Raw genomic sequence first — 8,961 nt, 5'->3', positions numbered from 1 at the left:
GGCCTAATATGCATGTAAATATACGATTTTTTGCTGTTAAAATAGTGTAATCTAGTGGGCTGGCCCTACCCAACAAGGATTAACAACACTATGGCCCCCCTCACTCATTTTTCCTGGCTCCGCCACTGTCCACCACCATGATGTTATCCATCCTTACCAAGACATTATTGCACCCCAGAGTTTGCAACAGTTTTAGGCCTCCTAGAAGCGATGCGGCTTCTGCCGAAACTATGTCCTCAACGTGCAACAAATTGGCAGTCTATGCCCAGGGTTGTCTCGTACTATCGCACCGCATGAGCCTGAGTGATCTTCCTCAGAAAAAGAAGCGTCGACGTTGAGAATCTGCTGACATGCTAGTACTATGTACCATTTGTTCTTCCGAGGATCAAGCTTCGTCTTCCCAGCAGCTCGCACAAATTCCTTTGCGGACAACATGTGTTCGAATCTCGATGCCATTGGCACCTCCTCTGTTTAGGAGTCATTGATCTTTCCGTCGGCGAACTCATTTGGGCCTCCCTCGCCAATTGGCCGGGGCCCTGTTCTGCGGCCCATCCCTTCTTTGCCCCGCTCATCTAATGCATCTCAGTTGGACCCGCGCGACACTATCATGCAAGTTTTCGCCAAACGTTTTTCCAAATGAGTTGCACTTTTTGGAAGAAACTTATGTGTTGCACTTTTCTCAAGAAATGAGAAACTACAACAGATTTCCTATATGAGCCACTTTTCTTTCAACGAATGTGTAAGTAGCAACAGATTTTCGATATGAGTTGCACTTTTATTGAAAAGTTTGCAATTAGGAAGTAATTTTCTAAATGAGTTGCACTTTTCTCACTAAACATGAAATAAATGACATGTTATAAGAGTTGCACTCTTTTCAAGAAATATGCAATTCTATCGTTTTCTATACGAGCCGCACTTTTCTCAAGAAACGTGCAACTAGCAACTGGTTTTGGATATAAGTTGCATTTTAATAAAGAAATGTGCAATTCTCACCGGTTTTTGATATGAGTCGTATTGTTTTCTCAAGAAATGTGCAACTCTAACCACCTTTCAATACGAGCTGCACTTTTTCTCAAGAAATGAGCAACTAGATTTTTTTTGTTTTCATAATCTTCATTTTTTTTCTTCTTCTTTTACCTCAAATGAAAGTTTTCGTTGCTTTTAAACCGATACAACATTTACAAAAATACACTTGCCAAGCTTGTACGTCCCCTCCAAATGAAATTTTCTCCTAAAAAAACATTCATACGGGTGCCCCCAATGTCATGACACCAACATGGACTTCTGAAAAAAAAATTATGTGCACTTGCAAGCCACATGCCTAATTGCTTGTCAACACGAAGCATTCTATGGGCAGGGACGGCGCTAGGGGTATTCTTGGGTCTTAATGTGAATACCCATGATTTTTACAAAACAGTGTTGATTTTGGCAAAAGATTGACAATTTTCGAAAAATAGCAGTGATTTTGGCAAAATGAATACACATGAATACCCGGTTGTAAATTCCTGGAGCCGTCACTGTCTATGGGCCTTTACAAGCCAGCTAGCTCTCCACAGGCCTAATTTTGGTTGACGGCTAGGCCAAGAAGAAACACACAAATTCAAGAAGACCTAGACTGAGACTTACTGTACATTTTTTCAGACGACTGTTGCCCAGACAGTCTCCTTAGTTAACATATTCATGTGGTTGGTGCCGATTAGGCGTCCCTTCACGATACGTTAGCATGCATGCAGGCATATTCCGAGAGCAACCCAGGCCAGTGCAAGAAGACAAGACGTGTCCTATATACTCCAGTACGCTAAGTGGGAAGCTTACATCTAGGACCATGTCATCCGATCTCATTAGCCGGGACAGGAGACGACTACGACGTCACAGCGGCGCTGGACGAGTTCTACGCGTCTCGTACTGGCGTCTGCGGCCTGGTCGAGTCCGGCGTCACCATCGTGCCACCGCTCTTCCTCGCGCCCAACAGCCCACCTCCACCGCCACTCGGGACGACCAGCTTCGTCATCCCAACCATCGACCTCTCCCTCCCACGCTCGGCCATCGTGCCGCTCGTCCGCGCCGCCGCGCGCACCTGCGGCATCTTCTACATCACCAACCACGGTGTCCCTGCCGACACCATCGACTCCGCCCTGTCCGCCGTCCGCGCCTTCCACGAGCTGCCTCCCGCCGTCCGCTCGGAGTTCTACTCGCTCGCGCTCGTCGGCGACATCCTCTGCACAACGTACCGCAACGACCGGCCGCGGCAGGCTGCTAGGCCCAACGCCATCCCCGTCCTGCCATGGCGCGACAGCCTCACTATCCGCGTCACACCGCCGGGTCCGGACCTCGGCCGCCTCCCCGCGGTTGTGCGAGACCCGTTGCTGGAGTACCACCGGGTCATGGCTGAGTTCGGAAAGAAGAAGATCGGGGTGCTGCTGTCAGAGGCGCTCGGTGTCGGTGCGGAGTGGCTCGAGAAGACCATGCAGATGGAGGCTGCGGATATATCGAGCCACTACTATCCTCCATGCCCGGAGCCCGCGAAGGTGATCGGCGGCATGGACCACACCGACCCATACCTGTTCACGGTGCTGGCGCAGGACGCCGTCGGAGGACTCGTGGTGCATGTCCGCGGTGGGGAGTGGGTGGATGTGCCGCCGGTGGCTGGAACGCTCTTAGTAAACATCGCAGAGCTGCTCAAGGTAAGCTAAGTATATAAGCATGCGTTGCGATTGTTCTGCTTCTGCTTCCATCACCAACTTACGTGCGCATGCAGGTGTTTTCGAACGATGAGTACATTAGCATAGATCACAGGGTGAGGGTCAAGTCCATGAAGGAACCAAGGGTATCCATCGCCCTCTTCTTCAATCCAAGCGACTCCCACATGATCGAGCCTCTCCCAGACCTCGTGACGGTAGACAAGCCCCTACGGTACCGGAGTTTCACCATGGCTGAGTTCAGGGATTCGAGAAAAGGCAGGTTCGGAATGGTAGCTCGTCCATCCAACAATTCGCACTCGTGGGCAAACCAAGCTCTTAGTACCAGAGCTCAGCTCTCTCCAGCGGTATCTATGGACCAGCTCAGCTCAGCTGTCCTTTGCAGTTTCGTTCCGAGATGCTTTCTTGTACTGCTAGTTGTTGTATCCGGTGTGATTTTAATCTCTTCACTTCTACTACTACGGTTCTCCTTGTAATAGTTGTCCCCCTTTTCTACTGGAATAAAGTAGGCCACCCGCCTAGTTAGCTAAAAAGGAATACTGTCCAGGACCTCTGGCTTTGGTTTTGGGTCAGAAGTTCTCTCCAGGGGCCAAAAAAAAAAAAATCACTGTTTTGACCGTTTTTGTTGAGTTTAGCTTGATCTAACCTCAGTTCCGGAAAAATGTGAACTGAACTTTTTCCCGGGTCGGTATGTTTCTTTGTGCAAAGGCTGGCGTTCTGTTATTTGTTCAGTTTTACAAAGTCGGTATGTACGTGGCTTGTATTATATGATCCTTATGATTTAAATGAGACACATATTACCATGCAAAAAAAGTCAAGGCGTGTGGCTCCCACATGCCACTTTGGCCCCTCTTCTTTTTTCCTCTGGTAAAATTGACGCTTCATTTTCTAAGATTTTGTTTGGTGTTCGGCAAGTGCCGTGGACTTAAACATGCAATTATGCCTTCTGGCTGGTAGGCAGTAGGTTAGTATAAGTAAAATATTAAATATGTGTAAATTGTTAAAAAATAAGCTTTATTAAAAAACAATTCGCTAGGGGGCGCTTAGGCATGCTTATGTGCTAGGTAATGACCAAACGCCTCAGCTAGGGCATAAGAGAAACTCTAGTTAGTGCAAGCAAGAAGGTGTCCACTTAATCAAGAAATCATGTCATATTGCATAGACAGTCCAAATGACCCATATTCCAACAGAAGTAGCTGGTTGTTTACACACATATATGCTCTAAATTAATATCGATATACATGTACACCCCAAATACACCCTCATAGCCAAATTGTATGTCCAGGTAGGTTCTGCCTAGGACGCTTAAACGCCACCTAAGCAGTAAGCTAAGGCCCACCGCCCGCTTACGCCTAGTGCATTTTCTAACCTTCAATAACCATTAAAACTATAAAGTTATAGATAAGTTTGAGGCATCACACCTATGAAGCGTAGTCATATGCATGTTGGTCGGCCCACTAGCTAGGTTTTATTATATTTCTTGTTTCCTTTTTGTTTGTGCTTTTACCCTATTAACTTTAATTTATCATTTGAAATTTTAGTTATATTTTTTTACTCCTTTTTTGTTCCTTCTCTTCACCTCTTTATTGTATTTTTATTAGTTGTTTATTTTTTATTGTACATGAATATTTTTCTCAGATACCAACCCTTTTCTTTTGGAAACCCTGAACCTTCATTTTTGAATACCCTCAAATTTGTTTTTTTTTGTTTTTTTGCGAGAACCCTAAAATTTGTTTGGAAATACAAGTAAGCATGTATGCACATACTTATAACCAGCTAGCTAGATATCAGGAGGAAGATGCTATCGTATCGACCATCTTGCACGAAGTAACCTACTGATGTGATCACACATTTGTCGGCAATGCTCTTCATTGGCTCCCTGTGATACTTAAGTTCAGCATCGTTGTTTGAGATTGTCAAGGATACCACATCACTATGGGAGAATGGACTTAAAAAGCAACGGTTGCAGTACTAGGTGTGGTTTCTCTCTATGTCGGCATGCCTGTCAGATGGCACATGCACGACCTTGGAAAATGTCGGTCCCGAGAACAATGCATGGTCGCCCAAGCTCATCAGCTCCGGCCAAGTGTTAGTGTTGGTGAGCATGGACACCCGAAAGAATGGCTTGGGGTAATGCCACCACCAGTTGATCACGACCACCGCCAGGTTTACATTAATTAGATCAATGATGTAAGGTGCATACTCCTTGCATCTGCTCGCCATTCTTGGACCATGCACCATTTGCATGTCTATCCGGCAACCCATCACTACCCCAAACTGAGTTTTTCCTGACGGCCGAAAACTATCAGGAATAAGCCATTCCCGTCAGGAACATTCCTATACCGTCAGGAATACCCCGTCAGCAATAGCTTGTCAGGAACGACCTTCATTCCTGAAGGTAACCGTCAGGAAATACATTCCTGACGGCGTTTCCCGACGGACGACATTTTGCCCTGAGTTTGTCTTTCCTGAAGGTATCCCCGTCAGGAATACACCTTCAGGATTGAACTTCTCATGATGTCTATTCTACTGTACAGAAGAGAACAGCAAATTTGGTAGATATTACATTAAATCATTCAAAATTCAGCTAAAATACAAATTGATTCCATTCATATTTCTGCACAGCAATATGCACAACCAAGTAAATAAGATCACATTCATTGTAATATCTTGAATTGTTCACAAAATGATATTCCAACTCATGGTTCCCAAAAACTTAAAAAGAACAAGAGCTGCTCCATTTAGCCCATCTAAAAGACAAACGAAGCTGAACAGTCAGAAAATACATTCCTAAATGATTCTCCTTGGTCGGAGTAGCACCATGGTCTTCTCAGCATGAGAAGAAGCTGCCAAACAGAGTACCAGCATGCTCTTAGGGTTGGGAAGATCCATCCACCTAAAAGGAAAAAAATTGTAAGTATTAAGTACTTCTAATGTTGAAACAGATTTCAACTAAAAACAGCCAAAGGAATAACTGTGATATACAGAAAACAAAAAAGAGATGAACATGCACATTATACAGTACACAGATGAATAAGTCTGGTGAAATAAGGTCCTTTCCAGCAAATAGAACTAGATAAAGACGATATGTATTGTTGGCATGAATGGCTTCTAACTTTCTCTAAAACGGCTCCAAACCACAAGGAATTAACAGCTACACAATAACTTTGTCATAGGACTACAATTTAGATCTGAAGACTATAGTTATCACAATCTTCGTGGCTAAAAGCAACTATAACAGTATCAAGTGTGCATATGAAATTAAACAAATTGGACCTCTGAACCTTGTACTACAATAGTCTATGACCAGAGTACCTTAGAAAACAACTAAAATAAGGATTAGTTGATAAAAGATGTATAGAACAGACCTGAATACGAGTCTTTGATGCTGGTCTTCCCAATCAAAGAGTTTCACATAAGAACTCCCAGAAGGTATACCATTGACCAAACATAATACCAGCAACATCAAACAGCAGGTTTGGAACCTAATAATCACAAAGAAAATAACTTGTCAGCAGGAAATACCTATTATATATACACTGGGTTTTAGTACATGGACCTATTATGGTGATAGCATCATAAAGTTTTCCAACTCATCAGTTTGCCATGTCTTAAGCTTTGAAATGTTCGAAGACAGTAGTACCACGAACCTGTTGGTAAGCATATCATGTATGCTAAGAAACGGTAATAAAAAACCATGAATGATGAGTGTACCTAACGAAGCAACTGTCAAAAAATTAGTGGGAGGCTCACATATAGCTACAAAGTTGTAGAAGTGTAATTCAGCTCAATTTCAGCAGTGCAACCAAGTAAAAAGCATTTAGCACCGGCATAGATGTAGCTATCAAATGAGATATGACAAAGAGAACTATCAAAAAGGAACGCTACGTAGTGCTCTCCCTTCAGGTTTAGAATCTCACGAAGTTGCGATTTTAATGTTGAGCTATATCTAAATCTGGAAAGAACTTGTCTGGGTTACGATGTCGCGCTCCTAGAGACAAACACAATTAAGATATATTTAGGAGATGAACTATTCATAGCAAGAAAATTTTAAGAACCAAAAAGAGACATATCAGGGATGCCTTAGAAGATACCATAGAAAGGAAGATCAGGAGAACCATCATTTCTCGCTGCCACATTCGTCGTTATCTCACTGCCCTATAGATTAGAGAAATAGGGAAATGGAAATGATGTCTCAACCTCCCTTTTCTAAATTTGCAAGAAGAAATAGGTGTCTGGAAGATCGATATTCTCACCTCACTTGATTCCAGTGAGCTTGCCAAAACCATGATTGCCCACAATACCACAGAGGTGACGCACCCGCGCTAGCTAATGCTTCGCCGCCGCCTCACATTCCACGTGTTTCTTGGTAATAAGCCTTGTTGCATGTGTATTACATTCAGAGTTTCAAACTGTAATGTAAACAAAAGATAAGAAGGGAGCCTCAAAATTAATACAGAACTAATTTATCCTACAATGTCAGCCATTCCAAATCGTGTGTATATTCTATTAATCTTATAGACTATAGAGGATGAATGTAGCGGGAAAGTTGCCTCCTTCCTTGCCGTGGTAGTTGACATGCTAGCCTCGGACCCTGGTACGGGAGGAACAGAGCAACTCGGTTATGTAGTCTACTTCAGAAATCACAAATGTAATAAAGTTGCCCAGAGAAGGTAATGTAGCAACCATTGCGGCTACTGCTGAACTCTCAGCTAGGGATTCAGACTAATAAAGTTGCCCAGAACTCCTCTAGTTTCCAATTTATGTTTCTCTCAGATTTCTGAAAATAAACACAATATGTCAACTTCAAGTTGATTAAATACAGTACCTAGGTGTGTTATTATGACAGATCTAACTAAAACAAAGACCATTGCGGCTACTGCTGAACTCTCTGCTAGGATTTAGACACCAATAATGAAAAAAAGTGTATGCTGCTACCTTTTTTTGGGTCTTCCTCTCCTCAGGTCGGTTGTAGTTCGCCAAGACTTGACTCGGTAGTGGGAGGAGCTGGACTGGGAGGGAGACAGAAGGGTGAGGCGGCTGGCCGGCGTGGGAATCAGATCTAGACGGCGAGGGAAGCAGACCTGGACGGCGAGGGAGGACCCAGTCAACGGGGAGAGAGGCGGCGCTGGGGTGGCTGGACGGCGAGGGCGACGCCCGTCGATCGGGATGGAGGCGGCACTGGAGCCGCTGGACGGCGAGGGGGCGGCGCTGGACGGCGAGGGAGGCGCCCCTCGACGAGAGGGAGGCGTCGTAGGAGTGGCTGGACGGCAAGGGAGCGGCCCTCCATGGGGATGGAGACGGCGCTGGAGGCGTGGGGCGGCAGCGGCGGGATTGGGGTCAAGCACAAGATGGGGTGCGGCGGCGCCGGACGCGGAGGAGGCGGCGGGATGCAACTAGGGAGATGGGGACAACTGTTTAGGGATTTTGACTCTTCGTCCCCTCCCAAGCCAAAACAAAGGCAGTATTTTACGCACCCACGTTCCTGAAGGCTGGGTGCGAGCCGTTCCTGAAGGAGGCCTGGCGACCTTCACGAATGTGCTGAACCGTCACGAATAAATCAGAATGGGGTAGTGCATGCACTAGTAGAAAACAAGGTTTAGTCCATGCTTGAAAAGGGTATTAATCCCGGTTCTCCTATGAACCGGGACCAATGTGTGCATTAGTCCCAGTTCGTGAGGCCAGGGGGCGGCCGGGCCTCGGGGGGCCATTGGTCCTGGTTCGTCTGACACCTTTGGTCCCGGTTATAGCCTCGCTCCTGGCCCACAACCTTTAGTCCCAGTTGGTGTCTGGAACCGGGACCAAATGTGGTCTTTTAGTCTCGGTTTTAGCCACCAACCTGGACTAAAGAGAGACCCATACATACCCCCTGCCCGCGAGCAGAGCAGTGCACTGCTCTGTTTTTTCGCCGGCTGTGGGAGAGCTTTGTGGTGCTCTAGCTCACCTCCTATGCACATGAGGTGTTCGATGAAACGCCTGAGCCACACTTAAGCTTTCTCCTCTCGAAGTTCCTTGTCCACACTCCATTTTTCTCAAGATTTGTCTAGGTTTGACGGTCCGTCCAGTCCAGTCCCCTTCCTCACCTCCGATGATCGCCCGCGCCGATCTCGTCGCTGGCACCACCATGGCGAGCCTCTTGTTCTTATCATCTTTCCAAAAGGAAAAATTCTTACTTGTATGATTTAGATTGATACTTGTATAATTTTCTTACTTTTATCATTGTTTGTTATTATATAGTGTGATGGTTTTGTTATCCGCCCCG

At 45.5% G+C, this 8,961-nt stretch overlaps 2 protein-coding genes across 5 annotated transcripts in view; one reads left to right on the top strand and one right to left on the bottom strand.

Annotated features, from left to right (window-relative positions):
• The window catches only part of LOC119280290 (1-aminocyclopropane-1-carboxylate oxidase homolog 4-like), a 4,003-nt gene extending 632 nt beyond the window's left edge, over nucleotides 1–3,371 (top strand). Inside the window, exons 2-4 of the mRNA XM_037561189.1 lie at nucleotides 1,846–2,684; nucleotides 2,759–2,971; nucleotides 3,351–3,371. Coding sequence (XP_037417086.1) covers nucleotides 1,846–2,684; nucleotides 2,759–2,971; nucleotides 3,351–3,371 — 1,073 coding nt within the window. The remainder of the gene's footprint in view (nucleotides 1–1,845; nucleotides 2,685–2,758; nucleotides 2,972–3,350) is intronic.
• A 1,970-nt stretch (nucleotides 3,372–5,341) lies between these two features.
• LOC119278888 lies at nucleotides 5,342–8,136 on the bottom strand. Of its 4 annotated transcripts, XM_037560242.1 has the most exons (8): nucleotides 7,784–8,136; nucleotides 7,638–7,711; nucleotides 7,386–7,479; nucleotides 6,956–7,293; nucleotides 6,794–6,857; nucleotides 6,350–6,425; nucleotides 6,068–6,184; nucleotides 5,342–5,595 (listed from the first exon to the last, which is right to left on the bottom strand). In XM_037560242.1, exons 4-8 carry the CDS (start codon nucleotides 6,986–6,988, stop codon nucleotides 5,490–5,492), a joined length of 396 nt encoding a protein of 131 aa, XP_037416139.1. In that variant the 5' UTR covers nucleotides 6,989–7,293; nucleotides 7,386–7,479; nucleotides 7,638–7,711; nucleotides 7,784–8,136; the 3' UTR covers nucleotides 5,342–5,489. The 4 variants fall into 4 exon arrangements, 2 of the variants coding, with proteins under 2 accessions (XP_037416139.1, XP_037416140.1); XM_037560243.1 differs by having other exon boundaries at nucleotides 6,350–6,413; nucleotides 7,638–8,136; XR_005138011.1 differs by having other exon boundaries at nucleotides 6,068–6,690; nucleotides 7,638–8,136.
• Nucleotides 8,137–8,961: the final 825 nt, after the last annotated feature.

Source organism: Triticum dicoccoides, chromosome 3B (genome assembly GCF_002162155.2).
Source record: "Triticum dicoccoides isolate Atlit2015 ecotype Zavitan chromosome 3B, WEW_v2.0, whole genome shotgun sequence".
In the NCBI taxonomy this organism is placed as follows: Eukaryota; Viridiplantae; Streptophyta; class Magnoliopsida; order Poales; family Poaceae; genus Triticum; species Triticum dicoccoides.
Note: the sequence above shows the minus strand (reverse complement) of the source record. Positions and strands in the feature narration are given on the sequence as shown.